The sequence below is a fragment of the Mytilus californianus genome, unplaced genomic scaffold (genome assembly GCF_021869535.1).
Source record: "Mytilus californianus isolate M0D057914Y unplaced genomic scaffold, xbMytCali1.0.p SCAF_14, whole genome shotgun sequence".
NCBI lineage: Eukaryota > Metazoa > Mollusca > Bivalvia > Mytilida > Mytilidae > Mytilus > Mytilus californianus.
Window position 1 is genome coordinate 32,915,204 of NW_026262626.1, and position 25,792 is coordinate 32,940,995.

Consider the following 25,792-nt stretch of genomic DNA (forward strand, 5'->3'; position numbering starts at 1 on the left):
GCTTCGCCATGCGCAGGTGGATACAACCGCAGAGGTCCAACCCTAAACAGTTGGGACAAAAATGGACGCAATATTCGCGCTTGATACAGGTCTAAATTTGGATTGCAATTAAATATTTGACACATAAAAGGTTTCTGACACAGAATAACTGCAGTCAAAGAACTTAGAATGGGTTATATGATTTGAATTTATATTCAATTTTTTGCTTTTGTGCAATACACTTTGCTGTTGCGAATTGCCCCCCCCCCCCCCACCTCCTGCACCTCCCCCCACAAAAAAAAATAAAAAATTACCCCCCTTTTTTTTTTTCTTTTTAGCAATACACTATGCTGTTGCGTATTAACCCCCCCCCCCCCCTTTTTTTTGCAATCTTTTTAATTTCTGAAATCTGAAATGAGAAAAAATTTACCCCACACAATTTCTTTTTACCAATTCTTTCCCTCAAGATATGGTCATAATCTCAATTCAAATTTCCAATGGAATTATAATTACCCATTTAAATTTACCATAGTGCTAACTTAAGTCTATTTTATAATAGAATTTAAAATATGGTGTCAAATCTTTCATATGGATTTTTTGGTTAAAAAAAAAAAGATGCAACATTTGCAGATATTTTTACTGGTCTTCCTTTATAAATATGCATTTCTTTAAACATAATTTAAAAGCAGTGTAAGGGAGGTAATCAATACGTTGTATTTGGATTACCTCCCTTACACTGCTTTTAAATTGTCTTAATTGTTCATTAACCATTACTTTATTCATAATTTAAAAGTAGTGTAAGGGAGGTAATTCAAATGATGAATTTGAATTACCTCCCTTACACTGCTTTAAATTATGTTTTGTACTAAAGTATTTGTCCATTAACCAGGAAACCCTTGTTTTCCCCCCTTTTTTTGCCCCTAATTCCCAAACGGTTTGAGCCATAACCCCCCAAAGCAAATCCTAGCCATCCCTTTGTGGTATGGAAACTTGTGGTATAATTTCAAGGTTACAAGAGCACAATTATTTGTTTACATTTTACCGGCAATTTTTTTACCCCAAGATGGTACTCAGAATAGAATCCTGTATGGCTTCTGATTGGATGATACAGAATTGGAATTACTTTTAATCAAAAGCTTATTCAACTAGGTTTAAATAAAATGCTCCGCTGGGCGCAGCTTGATACGACCGCAGAGGTCGAACCCTGAACAGTTGGGGCAAGTATGGACACAACATTCAAGCTTGAATTTGGATTGTGATTAAATATTTGACACATCATAGGTTTCTGACACAGAATGAATGTGGTCTAAGAACTTAAAAAATTTTAATTTACCTATTCAAACCATATCATTATTATTTGCTTTTATATATAAATCAGAAATAACCAATTTAAAATGGAAAATTTTAAAGAAAAAAAAAGGAAAATAAGGAAAAAAAAAACCATCCACCAAATTTTTTGAACCCCCTTATGATTCATCACCCCCAAACTCAATCCCAGCCTTCCCTTTGTGGTATGGTACCTTGCAGTACAATTTCAGAGAGATCCATACACTTGAACACAAGTTATTGTCTGGAAACTAGAAAAATGCTTATTTTTGGCCCCTTATTCCTAAACGTTTTGGGCAATTACCCCCAAACTCAATTCCAGCTTTCCCTTTGTGATATGGAACCTTGTAGTACAATTTCAGAAAGATCCATACACTTACACACAAGTTATTATCATGAAACTAGAATAAACTGTTATCACAGAGATATGTCTCGCCTTTTTGTAATTTTGATAATGCAAATGTTGAAATTAAAATAGCAATACTTTAACATGTAAGTAATGCAAATATTCAAAGTCGATGAACCATGACTGAAGGTACATGGCTAAACAATCTCCATGGAATCAGATGTGCCAATGCTAAGACAACTGCATACCAAATACCACTGACTTATTATAAGTTGTTCCCTTTAAACAAACCTAAACACAAACATTAACTTGTAAACTATGTAAAAGTTTCAAAGTCAATGAATCATGATCAGGGGTGGGGCTATATAATCTCCATGGAAACGATATTTGCAAATGCCAATACATTTGCATACCAAATATCATTGACTTAACATTAGCAGTTCATCTTAAAATGATCTCATCACAAACTAATACATGTAAACTAAGCAAAAGTTTCAAAGTCAATAGACCCTGACTGAGGGGCGGGGCCAAATATTCTCCATGGAAATGAGATATGCTAATGCTTATACAACTGAACACAAATTAACATTGGCCTACCACTAATGGTTCCCCTTGAACTGACCTAATCACAAACTAATACATGTTAACTTAGCAAAATTTTCAAAGTCTATAGACCATGACTAAGGGGTGGAGCCAAAAAATCTCCATGGAAATGAGATATGCCAATGCTTATACAACTGCATACCAAATATCATTGACCTACCACTAGTGGTTCCCCATAAATTGACCTAATCACAAACTAATACATGTTAACTATGAAAAGTTTCAAAGTCAATAGACCTTGACTGAGGGGGTGGGGCCAAATAATCTCCATGGTAATGAGATGTGCCAATGCTAATACAACTGCATACCAAATATCATTGACCTACCACTAGTGGTTCCCAATAAATTGACCTAATCACAAACTAATACATGTAAACTATGAAAAGTTTCAAAGTCAATAGACCTTGACTGATGGGGCGGGGCCAAATAATCTCCATGGTAATGAGATGTGTCAATGCTAATACAACTGCATACCAAATATCATTGACCTACCACTAGTGGATCACCATGAACTAGACCTAATCAAAAACTAATACATAATTGACGCTGTCGCTGACGCCGGAAACAGCATACCTATGTCTCGCTTTTTGACTCTGTCAAGGCGAGACAAAAATGCTTGTTTTTTGCCCCTTTTTTGGCCCCTAATTCCTAAAATTTGGAGGCAATTACCCCCAAAATCAATCCCAGCATTCCCTTTGTGATATGGAACCTTGTGGTACAATGTCAGAGAGATCCATACACTAACACACAAGTTATGTCTGGAAGTTACAAAAATGCTTATTTTTGGCCCCTTTTTGGCCCCTAATTCCTCCACTGTTGATACCATAACCCCCAAAATCAATCCAAACCTTCCTTTTGTGGTATTGAACCATATGATTAAATTTCATAGAGATCCATTCACTTAAACTAAAGTTAGAGTGCGAAAACTAATGTGTCTTCAGACGACGACAACGTCATACCAATATACGACCGCAAAATTTTTTTGCGGTCGTATAAAAATATATATAGTCATGCGGCAATTACCCCCAAATTCAATTCAAGCTTTCTTTTTGTGATATGGAACCTTGTAGTACAATTTCAGAAAGATCTATACACTTACACACAAGTTATCGTCATGTTAACTGTAAACATGTATTTTGTTTGAGGGCCTGAATGAAAATTAGACTACTTCTAATTGAGTTACCCTCTTTAAATAAAGAATTTATAATTATTATTATTATTATTATTATTATTATTATGAAACTAGAAAAATGCTTATTTTTGGCCCCTTTTTCCTAAACGTTTTGGGCAATTACCCCCAAACTCAATTCCAGCATTCCCTTTGTGATATGGAACCTTGTGGTACAATGTCAGAGAGATCCATACACTAACACACAAGTTATGTCTGGAAGTTATAAAAATGCTTATTTTTGGCCCCTTTTTGGCCCCTAATTCCTTAACTGTTGGTACCATAATCCCCAAAATCAATCCCAACCTTCCCTTTGTGGTATTGAGCCTTATGGTAAAATTTCATAGAGATCCATTCACTTAAACTAAAGTTAGAGTGCAAAAACCAATGTGTCTTCGGACGACGAAGACGACCACGATGACACAAACGTCATACCGATATACGACCGCAAAAAATAAAAATTACTTGATATTTAGAAGAAAATAAAAATTTTGCAATTTTTCCATTTATAAAGGGGCATAACTCTAGAACTGTTAAAGTGACACCACCAAAATTCAAACTTGATCTGTGTTTTGTGGTAATAAGCATTATGTATAAGTTTCATAACATTTGGTTGAGGCAAACTCAAGTTGGAGAACGGAAACCAATTTTGGGACGTACGTACAGACAGACAAAGGTAAAACTTAATGCCCTCACCTCTATGGCAGGGGCATAAAAATGCTTGTTTTAGACCCTTTTTGGCCCCTAATTCCTGAACGGTTTAGGCAACTACCCCAAAAATGAATCCCAACCTTCTACTTGTGGTATTGAACCTTGTGGTACAATTTCAGAGCAATAACAATACTTATACACAAGTTATTATCCAGAAACTAGAAAAATGCTTGTTTTGGTCCCCTTTTGGGACCCTAATTCCTAAACGGTTGGGAGTATCACCCCCAAAAACAATCCCAACCTTCCTTTTGTGGTATTGAACCTTTTGCTTAAATATCATAGAGATCCATACACATAAACTAAAGTTATTGTTCGCAAACCAAACGTCTTCGGGGGACGACGACGTGATAATTATACTACCACAAAATTTGTTTGCAGTCGTATAAAAAAGGGAAGATAAAAAAACTCTAGAAATTATGAAATTGAAGAGACAGCTGACTTGGTGTGCAGCTAAATATAATTTTCATTTTAGTGCAAAACATGTTCCAGTATATAATAAAATGCTCCGCTGGGCGCAGCTTGATACGACCGCAGAGGTCGAACCCTGAACAGTTGGGGCAAGTATGGACACAACATTCAAGCTTGATACAGCACTGAATTTGGATTGTGATTAAATATTTGACACAGCATAGATTTCTGACACAGAATGAATGTGGTCTAAGAACTTAATAATTTTTAATTTACCTATTCAAACCATATCATTATTTTTTGCTTTTATATATAATCAGAAATAACCAATTTAAAATGGAAATTTTAAAGAAAAAAAATGAAAAAAAAATCCCCCCTCAATTTTTTTGAACCCCCTTATGATTCATCAACCCCAAACTCAATCCCAGCCTTCCCTTTATGGTATGGTACCTTGCAGTACAATTTCAGAGAGATCAGTACACTTGAACACAAGTTATTGTCTGGAAACTAGAAAAATGCTTGTTTTTTTGGCCCCTTTTTTGCCCCAAATTCCTAAACGTTTAGGGCAATTACCCCCAAACTCAAACCCAGCTTTCCCTTTGTGATATGGAACCTTGAAGTACAATTTCATAATAATCTTACATACAAGTTATTGTCCTGAAACTAGAAAAATGCTTGTTTTTTTGCCCCTTTTTTGCCCCTAATTCCTAAAATTTTGAGGCAATTACCCCCAAAATCAATCCCAGGCTTCCCTTTGTGGTATGGTACCTTGCAGTACAATTTCAGAGAGATCTGTACACTTGAACACAAGTTATTGTCTGGAAACTAGAAAAATGCTTGTTTTTTGGCCCCTTTTTGGCCCCAAATTCCTAAACGTTTAGGACATTTACCCAGCTTTCCCTTTGTGATATGGAACCTTGTAGTACAATTTCATAAAGATCCATACACTTACACATAAGTTATTGTCCTGAAACTAGAAAAATGCTTGTTTTTTTCCCCTTTTTTGCCCCTTATTCCTGAAATTTTGAGGCAATTACCCCCAAAATCAATTCCAGCCTTCCCTTTGTGATATGGTACCTTGCAGTACAATTTCAGAGAGATCCATACACTTAATAAAATGCTCCGCAGGGCGCAGCTTGATACGACCGCAGAAGTCGAACCCTGAACAGTTGGGGCAAGTATGGACACAACATTCAAACTTGATACAGCTCTGAATTTGGATTGTGATTAAATATTTGACACAGCATAGGTTTCTGACACAGAATGAATGTGGTCTAAGAACTTAAAAATTTTAAATTGGACATTCACCTATTATGGTCCAATATCCAAAATCTAAATACATGGTTAGATTCAGCATATCAAAGAACCCCAAGAATTCAATTTTTGATGAAATCAAACAAAGTTTAATTTTGGACCCTTTTGACCTCAATGTGGACAAAGTTGATAATGGGGCACAAAAATCAAAAATCTAAATGCATGGTTAGATTCAGCATATCAAAGAACCCCATATATTCAATTTTTGTTGAAATCAAACAAAGTTTAATTTTGGACCCTTTTGACCCCGATTTGGACCAACTTGAAAACTGGGCCCATAATCAAAAATCTAAATACATGTTTAGATTCAGCATATCAAAGAACCCTAAAAATTAAATTTTTGTTAAAAATAAACTAAGTTTAATTTTGGACCCTTTGGACCTTAATGTAGACCAATTTGAAAACGGAACCAAAAATTAAGAATCTAAATACACGGTTAGATTCAGAATATCAAAGAACCCCAATAATTCAATTTTTGATGAAATCAAACAAAGTTAAATTTTGGACCCTTTGGACCTCAATGTGGACCAATTTAAAAACGGGGCCCAAAATCCAAAAACTTAATACATGGTTAGATTCAGCATATTAAAGAACCCCAAGAATTCAAGAATAAAACCCCATTGAAATTGATCAAGAAATAAGCAATTTATACGAAGTATCTTCTTTTGCACAATACTGTGCAATTGAATATTTCTTGCTATTGCGCAATACTGTACAATTGACAATTTCTTGCTATTGCGCAATATTGTGCTATTGGATATTTCTTGCTATTGCGCAATACTGTGCAATTGAAAATTTCTTGCTATTGCACAATACTTATTATATAATAATTTACACATCCTGTTTGGTGTGTATCTCCTACCATATCATTATTATTTGCTTTTAAATATAAATCAGAAATAACCAACTTAAAATGGAAAATTTTAAAAGAAAAAAAAAAGGAAAAATTTAAAAAAAAAATTTAAAAAAAATCCCCCCCCCAAATTTTTTGAACCCCCTTATGATTCATCACCCCCAAACTCAATCCCAGCCTTCCCTTTGTAGTATGGTACCTTGCAGTACAATTTCAGAGAGATCCATACACTTGAACACAAGTTATTGTCTGGAAACTAGAAAAATGCTTATTTTTGGCCCCTTTTTGGACCCCAATTCCTAAATGTTTCAGGCAATTACCCCCAAACTCAATTCCAGCTTTCCCTTTGTGATATGGAACCTTGTAGTACAATTTCAGAAATATCCAAACACTTACACACAAGTTATTGTCATGAAACTAGAAAAATGCTTGTTTTTTGCCCCTTTTTTTGCCCCTAATTCCTAAAATTTTGAGGCAATTACCCCCAAAATCAATTACAGCCTTCCCTTTGTGATATGGAACCTTGTGGTACAATGTCAGAGAGATCCATACACTTACACACAAGTTATTGTCTGGAAGTTACAAAAATGCTTATTTTTGGCCCCTTTTTGGCCCCTAATTCCTAAACTGCTGGTACCATAACCCCTAAAATCAATCCCAACCTTCCTTTCGTGGTATTGAACCTTATGGTAAAATTTCATGGAGATCCATTCACTTAAACTAAAGTTAGAGTGCGAAAACCAATGTGTCTTCGGACGACGACGACGACGACGCCAACGTCATACCAATATACGACCAAAAAATTTTTAATTTTTGCGGTCATATAAAAACAAGTTATTGTCTGGAAACTAGAAAAATGCTTATTTTTGACCCCTTATTCCTAAACATTTTCGGCAATTACCCCCAAACTCAAGTCCAGCTTTTCCTTTGTGATATGGAACCTTGTAGTACAATTTCAGAAAGATCCATACACTTACACACAAGTTATTGTCATGAAACTAGAAAAATGCTTGTTTTTTGCCCCTTATTCCTACAATTTTGAGGCAATTACCCCCAAAATCAATCCCAGCATTCCCTTTGTGATATGGAACCTTGTGGTACAATATCAGAGAGATCCATACACTACTACACAAGTTATGTCTGGAAGTTACAACTAGAGGCTCTCAAGAGCCTGTGTCGCTCACCTGTATTTACTGATGCTTTGGAAATCATGATAAATAAGGTTAAAATCATTATTAATAGTATTAGATATTAGATATTATAATGATATCTAAGATAATAACAAAAAACTGCAAAATTTTTGTAAAATTACTAACTCAGGGGCAGCAACCCAACAACGGGTTGTCGGATTCGTCTGAAAATTTCAGGACAGAAAAATCTAAGTCTGATGAACATTTTTGCCATCTGTCAGATTTGCTCTAAATGCTTTAGTTTCAGAGATATAAACCAAAAACTGCATTTTACCCCTATGTTCTTTTTTTAACCAAGTCGGCCATGATGGTTGGAAGGCGGGGTCTTCGGACAAATTTTTTAAACTAGATACCCTAATAATGATTATGGCCAAGTATGGTTAAATTTGTCTCAGTAGTTTCAGAGAAGAAGAAATTTGTAAAAGATTACAAAAATTTACAAAAAATTGTTAAAAATTGACTTTTTTAAGGGCAATAACTCCTAAAGGGGTCGACTGACAAATTTGGTCATACAACTTATTTGTAGATCTTACTTTGCTGAACATTATTGCTGTATACAGTTTATCTCTATCTATAATAATATTCAAGATAATAACCAAAAACTGCAAAATTTCCTTAAAATTACCAATTCAGGGGCAGCAACCCAACAACAGGTTGTCAGATTTGTCTGAAAATTTCAGGGCAGATAGATCTTGACCTGATAATCAGTTTTACCCTATGTCAGATTTACTCTAAATGCTTTGGTTTCAGAGATATAAGCCAAAATCTACATTTTACCCCTATGTTCTATTTTTAGCCATGGCTGCCATCTTGGTTGGCTGGCGGGATCATCGGAAATATTTTTTAAACTAGATACCCTAATAATGATTGTGGCTAAGTTTGGTTAAATTTGGCCCAGTGGTTTCAGAGGAGAAGATTTTTGTAAAAAGCTAACGTTGACGGACGTCGACGGACGACGCCAAATGCTTATTTTTGGCCCCTTTTTGGCCCCTAATTCCTTAACTGTTGGTACCATAACCCCCAAAATGAATCCCAACCTTCCTTTTGTGGTATTGAACCTTATGGTAAAATTTGTCTCCTTTACAGATTACCCGTTTTCACAAGGTGGCCCCATAAGCAGAGCAGAGTACATGCAAAGTTCCACGTGTAACAGTTAGTAAAATATGGCATTATTCTATTTCTGATTGGACAAAATTGTCATGAGACTAGTTATAATCATTTTTTTTAAATTTTGATGTTAAAAGGTATTAATGTTAGTGATGGCAAGCCTCTTTCAGTGTCAGAAGATCTGTTGATATATTTTGCTACTCATTGCTTCCAGCATCTCAAACTACAGTACTCTACAAATAAGCTGTATATATATGGAATTAGGTACAGATGCTTGAAGGACAATATATGTTCTCCTTTAAACAATTCTAGTAACAATTTGGAGAGACTGTCCTTGTTTTTCAAACTATATTAAAAGGTTACAGAAACCAATCATTAAAGATTGTTTAACCATAACTTTTGATATTCTTCAACATTTATGTGTAAAGCTTAAAGAATGAGTTTTTTCCCCTTTTATTGACCAGGTGTTATAAACTACTTTTACAGTAGTTTTTATGGTTTTTTACGCTGTGGTAAATTTTCAGTTCACAAGTTCAAATTGTTCGATTGTAGCAACAATTTAAATATATCTGATGTTTTTTTTTATTCTGATTATGTTATTTTTCATTTAAAGCAATCTAAGACAGACCCTTTCAGGATAGGTGTGGATATTCAACTTCACAAGCTAAATCATGATTGTTGTCCATATAAAGCATTACATGATTATTTGATTTTAAGGAAAACCATGTTTCCATATCAAAATGATAGTGCTTTATTTATTGACGAATTTGGTAGAGCTCTATAAAGAGAATTTTTCATTGGCAAGTTATAAAAAGCATTTTTGGGGTATATGTGGATATAATATAAAAAGAAGATGTGGTATGATTGCCAATGAGACAACTCTCCACAATAGACCAAATGACACAGAAATTAACAACTATAGGTCACTGTACGGCCTTCAACAATGAGCAAAGCTCATACCGCATAGTCAGCTATAAAAGGCCCCGAAATGACAAATGTAAAACAATTCAAACGAGAAAACTAACGGCCTAATTTATGTACAAAATAATGAACTAAAAACAAATATGAAACGCAGCAACAAACGACAACCACTGAATTACAGGTTCCTGACTTGGGACAGGCACATACAGAATGTGGCGGGGTTAAACTAGTTTGAACGCGCCAACCCTCCCCCTAATAATCCTCATTCCTTTAATGGACATTCATTTCATATTTGGGCTGCAACAACAGCTGGGAAATCCAACATTGAGGATCACTTGATTAAAACATTAGGTAGATGGAATTCCAGTAGTTATTGTCCCTATATTAGAACTAGCAAATATGTTATCAAAAAGGTACAACAAAAGTTATCATCATGATACTTGTATTTATTATACAGTGTACATTTGTACATGTACTTAAATAGATATTAGACATGTGTGTATTATAGATATCATATATTTGCTTGTCTTTATTTCAAAACTGATTCATATGATTAAATGTATGTATTTCTATCTTTCATTATCAGTGAATTATTGAAGGTGCCCTAGGTGTAACATAATAAGTTACAACCCTTTACACTAACTCTCCTTATTCAATTCCTTGGGGGTCACTCAGTTGTTCCACATCTGAGCTTTGCACCATTACAAAAATTAACCACTGATTAATTTCTCTTCTTATCCTCTGGTTTTTCATAAGGTCAATAATTGTGGTTCTTCATCTTATAGACACAACTGAGAAACTTGTAGTGTTGGTTGTTCAATAGCTAGAAATAAGCACATTTTTGTATATTGTTGAGCTATCATTTGGCAACAAGGAGACAATAAAACTCATAAAAGGACCTCCAAAATTTAATTAAAGGTCTAGAGGTCATCACAATCACAAGCACCAGTTGTACCCAGGATCATATGGAATGTGTTAGAGGCATCACTTGGCATTTGTCGTCTCCAATGTGCTTACATGTCTTTGTAGGCCTCAAGTCATCACTTTGCATCTGTCGGTTAATGTTTGTAAGGCAATCATGTTTCCCCCAGGACGAAAGTATAAATCATGAGTTAAATTATACCTTTAACTGTTGTAATCTTTGATTTTCCTCATCTAATATTTTTTTCTTTTCTTCCTCTGATATCTGAAAAGAACTGTTCCCTGATATTGCATCAACAGCTGTTGAAAAACCTGCTGGTCTAAAATTGAAAATACAACAATCATATATATTTATTATAAGGTTAAATCATAACTATTCTACTGCCTGTCGATACTTTTATTTTGGCATTGCACTAGTCATGTCTTCTTTGACTGTCCATGGCATTAAAACACTAAATCCCTGGGATGTGTTTTAATTGGTTTTAGTCTCTGATGCATGATTTTTCATTATTAATTGTTTTTGGCTTTTAACTAGCTTTCAGTACTGTGAGTACTCTCAAATCATACTTTCGTGTTAATTTGACCTGTTAACACAATTTGTAATGTATTTCTGTTATTCAATGTTTGCTTATCTTGTGTTATATCTCATTTCACTATTTTTAATATGTGTTTTACTTATATGTAATATAAGTATTGTTTATACAAACAGAATAGCCATTTCAGTTTACAAGTAGTTAATGTTATGATAAAGATGCTGATATCATGGATACAATTAATTAACATACATAGACCACTTGTTATATCTTGAGGTTAATTTGCCCATGGAAGTATTATATTGACAGGAACTACAATGATTGATTAGCACTTATTTATAACCCGGGTAGCACTGTAGAAAAGATATGGAAACTGTCTTATTAGTACGCTGTCATTAATTTCTTTTGTGACTATCTGCGATGCAGCGGTCATAAATTGACCAGAGATACTTCTTATCAATCACATGGTTTTTATCCAGACAGATTAACATCAATACCTGTCGGAAAACATCTTTACTTATTTCAATTGCGTAGGTTGACATTTATTCATGAACAACTTATTTAAACAAATTGACTGATGCATAAAAAATGAAAATCGGCCCAGAATTAATTATTCTACAACGATTCAAATAGTGAGTGACATTATTTTATTTCTTCAGGGGTTGAGTTAAAACTGTCAAAAGGGTGTGTTCCGGTTAACGCTGGGTCACGAAAATTTTCTTAATAAATATATACACTGTGTGACGACCCGATTAATGTATATAGCAACAGACCTGGATTACCCTGGAAAGTAGACATTTTCAGTTTTAAATGCGAAAATTAATCGATCAAGGACTTAATATCACAGAAATTATACATAACAAATATAGTTAAAAAAAAAGACGCACCTCGTTATTTATAAAAAAAATTATATATATATAAGTGGGTTTAAATTTTTTGACATTTGTGAAATTCAAAACTGCTAAAATATTTGTATTTGAACGAATTTTATCCGATAATATGCAGCCAGTGTCAATTTTTCTATTTGTCATTTATGAATGTGCCAATCTTGACTTATGATTTGACCCATATTTATCAATTTGAGAAAAAAAAGACTTATAAATATTATGGAATAGCTAAAGCATCTCTGTCCCATAAAATATTTTATCACTATCTGTCCAAATGATACTAGTAAATATTATTGAACAGTTGCAGTACTTACAAAAGTTCAACACATCGGGGCTCAGCTGAAACATTTGTTTACCAACCAATGATCTGAATTTAGAGCGAAGCTTGATAATTCCTACATTTATTTCAAATCTCTTTTATCTTTAATTTTTATCAGAACAATCATTTTACAATCGTCTTAAATATGCATGAAATGTTTGCCACTGGAGTAAACAGTAATTATATAATCACAACTTGCGATATATATTACATATAGTGCAATTTCTTCCAAAAAATAAATCAACAAGAGGCTCTCAAGAGCCTCAATCGCTCACCTGTATTTCAGAGAAGATTTTTAAATGTAAGCTAACTTGATGAACAAATTGTGTAAAATTGTCTTTAAAGGGCAATAACTCCTTAAGGGGTCAATTGACAATTTTGGTCAGATTAACTTTTTTGTAGATCTTACTTTGCTGAACATTATTGCAGCTTACAGTTTATATCTATCTATAATAATATTCAAGATAATAACAAATAAAATGTTCGGCTAGGGCGAAGCTTGATACGATCGCAGAGGTCGAACCCTGAACAGTTGGGGCAAGTATGGACACAACATTCAAGCTTGATACAGCACTGAATTTGGATTGTAATTAAATATTTGACACAGCATAGGTTTCTGACACAGAATGAATGTGGTCTAAGAACTTAAATTTTTTTAATTTACCTATTCAAATGATATCATTATTATTTGCTTTTATATATAAATCAGAAATAACCAATTTAAAATGGAAAATTTTAAAGAAAAAAAAGGAAAAAAAAATCCCCCCCCCCAATGTTTTGAACCCCCTTATGATTTATAACCCCCAAACTCAATCCCAGCCTTCCCTTTGTGGTATGGTACCTTGCAGTACAATTTCAGAGAGATCCATACACTTGAACACAAGTTGGTGTATGGAAACTAGAATAAACTGCTTCGCTGAGCGCAGCTGGATACGCCCGCAGAGGTCTAACCCTGAACAGTTGGGGCAAAAATGGACACAATATTCAAGCTTGATACAGGTCTGAATTTGGATTGTATTAAATATTTGACATATTATAGGTTTCTGAATAAATGTAGTCAAAGAACTTGAAATTGGTCATATGAATTGAATTTATATATTCAATTAAAGATTTCTTGCTGTTGTGCAATACACTGTGCTGTTGCGCAATACTTAGTAAATCTGTTGTCAGACTATAAACAATTAAAGTTCAATTAATTCTCAATGTCATATTAGAAATTTATGAAAATATAAAGGGAGCTTACATCAATAGATATAAACAATTCACCAAAGTTTCATGAGAATTGCTGACAGCATTTTTGAGTTATTGTCCGAAAACTGGAAAATCCCCCCTTTTTTAATGAATAAAACCCCATAACTCAGAAATGTAAAATGTAAAATTTATAAAATTCTAAACGGAGCTTACATCAATAGATATAAACAATTCACCAAAGTTTCAAAAGAACTGCTGAAAGCATTTTTGATTTTTGGTCCGAAATCTGGAAAATCACCCTTTTTTATGAAAAAAACCCTGTAACTCGGAAACGTAAAATCTAAAATATATTAAAACCAAAAGGGAGCTCATGTCAATAGATATAAACAATTCACCACAATTTCTTGCAAGTTGGTGAAAGCATTCTTGAGTTATTGTCCGAAAACTGGAAAATCCCACTTTTTTTAATGAATAAAGCCCCATAACTCGGAAACGTAAAATCTAAAATTTATAAAAAACGAAAGGGAGCTCACGTCAATAGATATAAACAATTCACCAAAGTTTTATGCAAATTGGTTAAAGCGTTTTTGAGTTAATGTCCGACATGTTGACGACGGACGGACAGACGGACAGACGGACGGACGGACAGACGGACAGACGGACGGACGGACAGACGGACAGATGGACAATGGTATACCATAATACGTCCCGTAAACGGGCGTATAAAAATGATTGTTTTTAAGCCCCTTTTTGGCCCCAAATTCCTAAACGTTTAGGGCAATTACCCCCAAACTCAAACCCAGCTTTCCTTTTGTGATATGGAACCTTGTAGTACAATTTCATAAAGATCCATACACTTACACACAAGTTATTGTCCTGAAACTAGAAATGCTTGCTTTTTGCCCCTTTTTGGCCCCTAATTCCTAATATTTTGAGGCAATTACCCCCAAAATCAATCCCAGGCTTCCCTTTGTGGTATGGTACCTTGCAGTACAATTTCAGAGTGATCATACACTTGAACACAAGTTATTGTCTGGAAACTAGAAAAATGCTATTTTTGGCCCCTTTTTGGCCCCTTAATCCTAAACGTTTAGGGCAATTACCCCCAAACTCAATTCCAGCTTTCCCTTTGTGATATGGAACCTTGTAGTTCAATTTACAAAAATGCTTATTTTTGGCCCCTTTTTTGCCCCCAATTCCTTAACTGTTGGTACCATAACCCCCAAAATGAATCCCAACCTTCCTTTTGTGGTATTGAACCTTATAGTAAAATTTCATGGAGATCCATTCACTTAAACTAAAGTTAGAATGTAAAAACCAATGTGTCTTCGGACAACGACGACGACGCCGGAAGATGACAACAAGGACGACAACAACGACGACGACACCAACGTCATACCAATATACGACGAAAATTTTTTTAATTTTTGCGGTCGTATAAAAACTGCAAAATTTTGTTAAAACTATCAATTTGGTGGCAGAAACCCAACAATGGGTTGTTCGATTCGTCTGATAATTCAAGGCCGATAGATCTTGACCAATTGAACAATTTTACCCCATGTCAGATTTGCTCTAAAAGCTTTAGTTTTTGAGATATAAGCCAAAAACTGCATTTGACCCTTATGTTCTATTTTTAGCCATGGCGGCCATGTTTATCAATGGATCAAAACTTCGGATACATATTATAAACAAGATATCCTAAGGAACATTTAGTTAAAGTTTAAAGGAAATTGGCCCTGTAGTTTCAGAGGAGAAGATTTTTAAATGTTAGCAAACTTGATGAACAAATTGTGTAAAATTGTCTTTAAAGGGCAATAACTCCTTAAGGGGTCAATTGACAATTATGGTCTTATTAACTTTTTTGTAGATCTTACTTTGCTGAACATTATTGCTGTTTACAGTTTATATCTATCTATAATAATATTCAAGATAACAAAAAACTGCAAAATTTCCTTACAAGAGTGCACACGCTGAAATGTCTCGCCTTCTTTACTAATCATTGATATTATGTTGATAGTCCTAAATATAAAGCTTTATTACAACTGTCAACTAAAATTAACATTAACCAAGAAAACTAAACATTGACCAATGAACCATGAAAATGAGGTCAAGGTCAGATGAACCGTGCCAGGCAGACATGTACAGTTAACAATTCTTCCATATAACAAATATAGTTGACCTATTGCTTATAGTTTAAGAAAAACACACCAAAACACAAAAACTTAACACTGAGCAATGAACCGTGAAAATGGGGTCAAGGTCATACAAAACCTGCACGACTGACATATAGATTATAAAATATTTCCATACACCAAATATAGTTGACCTACGGCATAAAGTTTTAGAAAAAAAGACCAAAACTCAAAAACTTAACTTTGACCACTGAACCATGAAAACGAGGTCAAGGTCAGATGACACCTGCCAGCTAGACATGTACACCTTACAATCATTCCATACACCAAATATAGTAGACCTATTGCATACAGCATAAGAAAAAAAGACAAAAACACAAAAACTTAACTATAACCACTGAACCATGAAAATGAGGTCAAGGTCAGATGACACCTGCCAGTTGGACATGTACACCTTACAGTCCTTCCATACACCGAATATACTAGACCTATTGCTTATAGTATCTGAGATATGGACTTGACCACCAAAACTTAACCTTGTTCACTGATCCATGAAATGAGGTCGAGGTCAAGTGAAAACTGTCTGACGGGCATGAGGACCTTGCAAGGTACGCACATACCAAATATAGTTATCCTACTACTTATAATAAGAGAGAATTTAACATTACAAAAAATGTTAACTTTTTTTTCAAGTAGTCACTGAACCATGAAAATGAGGTCAAGGACATTGGACATGTGACTGACGGAAACTTCGTAACATGAGGCATCCATTAACAAAGTATGAAGCATCCAGGTCTTCCACCTTCTAAAATATAAAGCTTTTAAGAAGTAAGCTAACGCCGCCGCCGCCGTAGCCACCGCCGCCACCGCCGCCGGATCACTATCCCTATGTCGAGCTTTCTGCGACAAAAGTCGCAGGCTCGACAAAAACTACTAATTTAGTGGCAGAAACCCAACAATGGGTTGTTCGATTCGTCTGAAAATTTCAGGGCTGATAGATCTTGACCCCTTTATGGCCCCTAATTCCTAAACGCTTAGGGCAATTACCCCCAAACTCAAACCTGACTTTCCCTTTGTGATATGGAACCTTGCAGTACAATTTCATAAAGATCCATACACTTACACACAGGTTATTGTCCTGAAACTAGAAAAGTGCTTGTTTTTTAGCCCCTTTTTGGCCCCAAATTCCTAAATGTTTAGGGCAATTACCCCCAAACTCAAACCTGACTTTCCCTTTGTGATATGGAACCTTGCAGTACAATTTCATAAAGATCCATACACTTACACACAAGTTATTGTCCTGAAACTAGAAAAATGCTTGGTTTTTTGCCCCTTTATGGCCCCTAATTCCTAAAATTTTGAGGGAATTACCCCAAAAATCAATCCTAGCCTTCCTTTGTGGTATGGTACATTGCAGTACAATTTCAGAGATATCCATACACTTGAACACAAGTTATTGTCTGGAAACTAGAAAAATGCTTATTTTTGGCCCCTTTTTGGCCCCAAATTCCTAAACGTTTAGGGCAATTACCCCCAAACTCAAACCTGACTTTCTCTTTGTGATATGGAACCTTGCAGTACAATTTCAGAGAGATCCATACACTTGAACACAAGTTATTGTCTGGAAACTAGAAAATTGCTCATTTTTGGCCCTTTTTTGGCCCCTTATTCCTAAATGTTTTGGGCAATTACCCCCAAACTCAATTACAGCTTTCTCTTTGTGATATGGAACCTTGTAGTACAATTTCATAAAGATCCATACACTTACACACAAGTTACTGTCATGAAACTAGAAAAATGCTTGTTTTTTTGCCCCTTTATGGCCCCTTATTCCTAAAATTTTGAGGGAATTACCCCAAAAATCAATCCCAGCCTTCCCTTTGTAGTATGGTACCTTGCAGTACAATTTCAGAGAGATCCATACACTTGAACACAAGTTATTGTCTGGAAACTAGAAAATTGCTCATTTTTGGCCCTTTTTTGGCCCCTTATTCCTAAATGTTTTGGGCAATTACCCCCAAACTCAATTACAGCTTTCTCTTTGTGATATGGAACCTTGTAGTACAATTTCATAAAGATCCATACACTTACACACAAGTTACTGTCATGAAACTAGAAAAATGCTTGTTTTTTGCCCCTTTTTGGCCCCTAATTCCTAAAATTTTGAGGGAATTACCCCCAAAATCAATCACAGCATTCCCTTTGTGATATGGAACCTTATGGTACAATGTCAGAAAGATCCATACACTTACACACAAGTTATTATCATGAAACTAGAAAAATGCTTGTTTTTTGTCCCTTTTTTGGCCCCTAATTCCTAAATTTTGGAGGCAATTACCCCCAAAAACAATCCCAGCATTCCCTTTGTGATATGGAACCTTGTGGTACAATGTCAGAGAGATCCATACACTAACACACAAGTAATGTCTGGAAGTTACAATAAAATGCTCCGCTGGGCGCAGCTTGATACGACCTCAGAGGTTGAACCCTGAACAGTTGGGGCAAGTATGGACACAACATTCAAGCTTGATACAGCACTAAATTTGGATTGTGATTAAATATTTGACACAGCATAGGTTTCTGACACAGAATGAATGTGGTCTAAGAACTTAAAAATTTTTAATTTACCTATTCAAACCATATCATTATTATTTGCTTTGATATATAAATCAGAAATAACCAATTTAAAATGGAAAATTAAAAAAAAAAAAAGATTCCTCCCCTAAACATTTTGAACCCCCTTATGATTCATCACCCCCAAACTCAATCCCAGCCTTCCCTTTGTGGTATGGTATCTTGCAGTACAATTTCAGAGAGATCCATACACTTGAACACAAAGTTATTGTCTGGAAACTAGAAAAATGCTTGTTTTTTTGGCCCCTTTTTGGCCCCAAGTTCCTAAACGTTTAGGGCAATTACACCCAAACTCAAACCTAGTTTTCCCTTTGTGATATGGAACCTTGTAGTACAATTTCATAAAGATCCATACACTTACACACAAGTTATTGTCCTGAAACTAGAAAAATGCTTGTTTTTTGCCCCTTTTTTGCCCCTAATTCCTAAAATTTTGAGGCAATTACCCCCAAAATCAATCCCAGCCTTCCCTTTGTGGTATGGTACCTTGCAGTACAATTTCAGAGAAATCCATACAGTTGAACACGAGTTATTGTCTGGAAACTAGAAAAATGAATATTTTTGGCCCCTTTTTCCCAAACGTTTTGGGCAATTACCCCCAAACTCAATTCCAGCTTTCCCTTTGTGAAATGGAACCTTGTAGTACAATTTGAGAAAGATACATACACTTACACACAAGTTATTGTCATGAAACTAGAAAAATGCTTGTTTTTGCCCCTTTTTTGGCACTAATTCCTAACATTTTGAGGCAATTACCCCCAAAATCAATCCAAGCATTCCCTTTGTGATATGGAACCTTGTAGTACAATTTGAGAAAGATACATACACTTACACACAAGTTATTGTCATGAAACTAGAAAAATGCTTGTTTTTGCCCCTTTTTTGGCACTAATTCCTAAAATTTTGAGGCAATTACCCCGAAAATCAATCCAAGCATTCCCTTTGTGATATGGAACCTTATGGTACAATGTCAGAGAGACCCATACACTAACACACAAGTTATGTCTGGAAGTTACAAAAATGCTTATTTTTGGCCCCTAATTCCTTAACTGTTGGTACCATAACCCCCAAAATCAATCCCTGCTTTTCTTTTGTGGTATTGAACCTTAAGGTAAAATTTCATAGAGATCCATTCACTTAAACTAAAGTTAGAGTGCAAAAACTAATGTGTCTTCTGACGACAACGACGCCAGACGATGACGACGTCATACCAATAGACGACCGCAAAATTTTTTGCAGTCGTATAAAAACAAGTAAACATACACTGAACGAATAAGTTTGATCTATGACACAATATAAATACAATATTAAAATGTAGGTGCCTATATAACATAGACGTTACAGGTAGTAATAAAAATAAATGTGAATAGTGTCCACATGTGGACACAGATGATGCCCCCGCTTGCATATCATATAGTTATACCTCTAGAACAGTTGTGTATAAGTTTTATAACATTTGGTTGAGACAAACTTAAGTTAGAGAACGGAAACTAAAAATTCAGCAATTTTTATGTTTATAAAGGGACATAACTCAAGAATGGTAAAAGTGTCGCCACCAAATTTCGTACATAATCTGTATTTTGTAGCAATAAGCATTGTGTATAAGTTTCATAACAATTGGTTGAGGCAAACTTAAGTTAGAAAACGGAAACAAAAAATTTGTACTTGATCTTAGTTTTGTGGTAATGAATATTGTGTATAGGTTTCATAATGTTTGGTTGGGGCAAACTTAAGTTACAAAATGGAAACTAAAAATTTTGCAATCTTTGGATTTATAAAAGGGCATAACTCAATAATGGTTTAAGTGACACTACCAAAATTCAACTTGATCTGTGTTTTTTCAGTGGAAGTCAAAATTAAACATTGCATTGTTTAAAGCATTGATTGTAGTTGATTCAATCAATTCAAAAAATGGACACAATATTCAAGCTTGATTCAGGTCTGAATTTGGATTGTAATTTAATATTTGACATATTATAGGTTTCTGAATAAATGTAGTCAAAGAACTTGAAATTGGTTAAATGAATTGAATTTATATTCAATTAAAGATCTCTTGCTGTTGTGTAATACTTAGTCTGTTGTCAGACTATAAACAAATAAAGTTAAATTAATTCTCAATGTCATATTAGAAATTTATGAAAATGTAAAGGGAGCTTACATCAATAGATATAAACAATTCACCAAAGTTTCATGAGAATTGGTGACAGCTTTTTTGAGTTATTGTTTGAAAACTGGAAAATCACCCCTTTTTTAATGAATAAAACCCCATAACTCAGAAATATAAAATGTAAAATTTATAAAATTCTAAAGGGAGCTTACATCAATACATACAAACAATTCACCAAAGTTTCATAAGAATTGCTGAAAGCATTTTTGAGTTTTTGTCCGAAAACTAGAAAATCCCCCCTTTTTTATGAATAAAACACTGTAACTCGGAAACATAAAATCTAAAATTTATAAAAATCAAAAGGGAGCTCATGTCAATAGATATAAACAATTCACCACAATTTCTTGCAAGTTGGTGAAAGCATTCTAGACTTATTGTCCTAAAACTGGAAAATCCCCCTTTTTTTAAATGAATAAAACCCCACAACTCGGAAACGTAAAATCTAAATTTTATAAAAAACAAAAGGGAGCTCACGTCAATAGATATAAACAATTCACCAAAGTTTTATGCAAATTGGTTAAAGCATTTTTGAGTTAATGTCTGACATGTTGACGACGGACAGAAGGACGGACGGACTGACGGCAGACGGACAGATGGACGGACAGACAGACAAAGGTATACCATAATACGTCCCGTAAACCGGCGTATAAAAATTACTTGATATTTAGAAGAAAATAAAAATTTTGCAATTTTTCCATTTATAAAGGGGCATAACTATTAGAATGGTTAAAGTGACGCCACCAAAATTCAAATTTGATCTGTGTTTTGTGGTAATAAGCATTGTGTATAAGTTTCATAACATTTGGTTGAGGCAAACTTAAGTTAGAGAACAGAAACTAAAAATTTTGCAATTTTTCTATTTATAAAGGGGCATAACTCTAGAACGGTTAAAGTGACGCCACTAAAATTCAAACTTGATCTGTGTTTTGTGGTAATAAGCATTGTGTATAAGTTTCATAACATTTGGTTGAGGCAAACTCAAGTTAGAGAACGGAAACCAATTTTGGGATGTACGTTCGTACAAACGTACAGACGGACAAGGGTAAAACTTAATGCCCCCACCATTACGGCGGGGGCATAAAAAGTAAATTTCTGCCTAAATCCCCATGAATTGATGAGCCAAAAATGCATTTCTTCTTATTCTTCTGTATATTGATCCTGTAATAGGAGCACCTTGGAATCAGGTGAAAACACTACCTTGTTATAAGAATATATTCTCCACCAGTATAGATTAATGACATAACACTTTTTACACCACTCAGGTCCTGTATTAATTAAAATGGACATGGACCTCCAAATAAATTTGATTTTATATTAATTCCTGCAAACAATAAGGGGAACAATTCTTAACTATAACTATCTAAAAAGAAACCCTCAACTGAATCAAAACTTAAAATATGAAACTTCTGAAATTGCCATAATTAATACAAGAAGGCCCGGGTTTGAATTAGTTATTTGATGAATTACTAGAACATTCATAATAGTATCATAGTATGTTGAAACAACAGGTCAAAATTGTGCCTTTTTAAATTATTAAACGTTAAATAATACAATGACTTAATTACTCTTCAATATGTATAAGTTCATTGTCTGGAAACCAGAAAATCCTTGTTTTTTGGCCTCTAATTCCTAAAGAGTTTGGACAGAACCCCAAAATCAATCCCAACCTATCTTTTGAAGTATTGAACCTTGTGGTACCATTTCATAGAGATCCATACACTTATACACAAGTTATTGTCCTGAAACAAGAAAAATACTTTTTTTTGGCCCCTTATTTCTAAACAGTTAGGACAATAACCCCCACAATCAATCCAAACCTTCCTTTTGTGGTGGTATAAAAACTTGTGTAAAATTTAGCTGAGAACAGTTTGTTATGACCTGATATTTTTTTACTCAATGTAGAATGCAGGTTATAACCTGCATTTTCAGTTTCAGAAGTTGACAGGTATGCAACAGTGAAAATCAAAACGTGTATCATGGTAACTTAAGAAGAAATAGGATTCACAAGAAACTTGCATTCTCATCCAGAAATTGCTTTTTATTTTCAGATTTTTGACTAGAAAATTGCAAACTTTATCTTTTATCTCCAAAGAAAATTTCACTGAGCATATTAAAATTTCCACAAAATTTTTATGATGCAAATTATCAAAAACACCACTGCACAAATTTTCCTGAACATTGTTCTATTGATAATAAACTTCATAGAAATTATGACTTACTTTGTTGTAGAAACAACACCCTTTTTCCCTTCTAATGATGCCAAATGCTGTTCAAGTGCATCTAATAAACTTGATGGTGCCTACAAAAAATATTGATACAGAATATATACTGAAGCAATTACTGTATATGATAATTGATAACAAAACAATGCAAACTAAATATCACTGTTACACAAATATGTACATTCACAGTCCTACAATCTGTCCATACTTATATGTTGGCATTGCACAAGGTCATCTTTTTCTCTGACTGTTAATGACATCTCTATACTAAATCCATAGGAAGTTGGATGTGTACTGTTTGATACTTAGTCTTGGATACATGATTTTTTTTTATTAGTTGTTATCAGCTTTGAACTAGCTTTCAGTAACTGGAAGTACTCTCAGATCTGTACTTTGTGTCTTTTGTGTATTTGTTAGTTGTTTTTGTGCTTTGTATTGATCTGATGACTTAAGCCCTTTTCAATTGATTTCCATAATTTGTTCTTGTGTTGTGCTGTTACACATCTGTCCAAGGTTAGGGGAGGGTTTGTACTAACATGTTTAACCCCACCATACTCTGTATGTGCCTGTCTCAAGTCAGGAGTCTGTAATTCAGTGGTTGTCATTTGTTGCTGTATTCCATATTTGATTTTGTTAATGGTTTTGTCATGTGATGTTGTCGTTTTGGTGTTGTGTTTGACGTTGCCATAAAAGCGGGAGGTTTGGCATGCCACAAAACCAGGTTCAACGCACCATTTTTTTCTTAAAATGTCCTGTACCAAGTCAGGAAAATGGCCATTGTTATATTATAGTTCGTTTCTGTGTGTGTTACATTTTGATGTTGTGTTTTTGTTGTGTCGTTGTTCTCCTCTTATATTTGATGCATTTCCCTCAGTTTTAGTTTGTAACCCGGATTTGTTTTTATCTCTATCAATTTAAGAGTTTCGAACAGCGGTATACTACTGTTGCCTTTATTTTGCTCATAAACCAGGCCGTTTCACATTTGACCCAATATGTTGTGCGCTTGAACTATTGATGTCATATAACATTCATTTTTGCATTGTTGTGTCAGACATTTTCTCTAATAACATCAAGCTTTACTGGAATCTCTTTAATGGCCTATAAAGGCCGACAAATAGTAATGTGTTGTGTTTTTTTTTTGTATTAAGGTAATATAATAGAAGTATAAACCAAAACTGTTACACATTTAACTTGCTATTGCCCAATACTGTACAATTGACAATTTCTTGCTATTGCGCAATATTGTGCTATTGGATATTTCTTGCTATTGCGCAATACTGTGCAATTGAAGATTTCTTGCTATTGCGCAATACTGTGCAATTGAAGATTTCTTGCTATTGTGCAATACTGTGCAATTGAAAATTTCATGCTATTGCACAATACTTATTATATAATAATTTACACATCCTGTTTGGTGTGTATCTCCTACCATATCATTATTATTTGCTTTTAAATATAAATCAGAAATAACCAACTTAAAATGGAAAATTTTAAAAGAAAAAAAAAAAAGGAAAAAAAAAAAGGAAAAAAAAAAAAATCCTCCCCCCTAATGTTTTGAACCCCCTTATGATTCATCACCCCCAAACTCAATCCCAGCCTTCCCTTTGTGGTATGGTACCTTGCAGTACAATTTCAGAGAGATCCATACACTTGAACACAAGTTATTGTCTGGAAACTAGAATAAACTGCTTCGCTGAGCGCAGCTGGATACGCCCGCAGAGGTCCAACCCTGAACAGTTGGGGCAAAAATGGACACAATAATCAAGCTTGATACAGGTCTGAATTTGGATTGTAATTAAGTATTTGACATATTGCAGGTTTCTGAATAAATGTAGTCAAAGAACTTGAAATTTGTTATATGAATTGAATTTATATTCAATTAAAAATTTCTTGCTGTTGTGCAATACACTGTGCTGTTACGCAATACTTAGTAAATCTGTTGTCAGACTGTAAACAAATAAAGTTCAATTAATTCTCAATGTAATATTAGAAATTTATGAAAATCAAAAGGGAGCTTACATCAATAGATATAAACAATTCACCAAAGTTTCATGAGAATTGCTGACAGCATTTTTGACTTATTGTCCGAAAACTGGAAAATCCCCCCTTTTTTAATGAATAAAACCCCATAACTCAGAAATGTAAAATGTAAAATTTATAAAATTCTAAAGGGAGCTTACTTAAATAGATATAAACAATTCACCATAGTTTCATAAGAACTGCTGATAGCATTTTTGAGTTTTTGTCAGAAAACTGGAAAATCCCCCTTTTTTATGAATAAAACCCTGTAACTCGGAAACTTAAAATCTAAAATTTATAAAAATCGAAAGGGAGCTCATGTCAATAGATATAAACAATTCACCACAATTTCTTGCAAGTTGGTGAAAGCATTCTTGAGTTATTGTCCAAAAACTGGAAAATCCCCCTTTTTTTAATGAATAAAACCCCATAACTCAGAAACGTAAAATTTCAAATTTATAAAAAACGAAAGGGAGCTCACGTCAATAGATATAAACAATTCACCAAAGTTTTATGCAAATTGGTTAAAGCATTTTTGAGTTAATGTCCGACATGTTGACGACGGACGGACGGACGGACGGACGGACAGACGGACAGACGGACAACGGTATACCATAATACGTCCCGTAAACGGGCGTATAAAAATGCTTGTTTTTAGGCCCCTTTTTTGCCCCAAATTCCTAAACGTTTAGGGCAATTACCCCCAAACTCAAACCCAGCTTTCCTCTTGTGATATGGAACCTTGTAGTACAATTTCATAAAGATCCATACACTTACACACAAGTTATTGTCCTGAAACTAGAAAAATGCTTGTTTTTTCCCCTTTTTGGCCCCTAATTCC

General features: G+C 34.4%; 1 protein-coding gene and 3 long non-coding RNA genes across 6 annotated transcripts in view; 2 read left to right on the forward strand and 2 right to left on the reverse strand.

Moving 5' to 3' along the window:
• LOC127724775 (uncharacterized) overlaps nt 1-14,222 on the forward strand; it is a 31,346-nt gene extending 17,124 nt beyond the window's left edge. The window contains exon 2 of the long non-coding RNA XR_007992680.1: nt 13,626-14,222. This is a non-coding gene — a long non-coding RNA (uncharacterized LOC127724775). The remainder of the gene's footprint in view (nt 1-13,625) is intronic.
• Nucleotides 1-25,792, reverse strand: part of LOC127724673 (phosphatidylinositol-binding clathrin assembly protein LAP-like) — a 488,025-nt gene that overhangs the window by 212,780 nt on the left and 249,453 nt on the right. Inside the window, exons 10-11 of the mRNA XM_052231711.1 lie at nt 22,930-23,009; nt 11,050-11,167 (exon numbers count right to left, since the gene is read on the reverse strand). Of these exons, the coding sequence (XP_052087671.1) occupies nt 11,050-11,167; nt 22,930-23,009 (198 nt within the window). The remainder of the gene's footprint in view (nt 1-11,049; nt 11,168-22,929; nt 23,010-25,792) is intronic.
• The window catches only part of LOC127724764 (uncharacterized), a 567,962-nt gene that overhangs the window by 117,520 nt on the left and 424,650 nt on the right, over nt 1-25,792 (forward strand). The gene's annotated exons all lie outside the window — the stretch shown is intronic.
• LOC127724833 (uncharacterized) lies at nt 14,539-17,308 on the reverse strand. Its single transcript, XR_007992748.1, has 2 exons — nt 17,159-17,308; nt 14,539-14,602 (listed from the first exon to the last, which is right to left on the reverse strand). It is a non-coding gene; the product is annotated as an uncharacterized LOC127724833 (long non-coding RNA).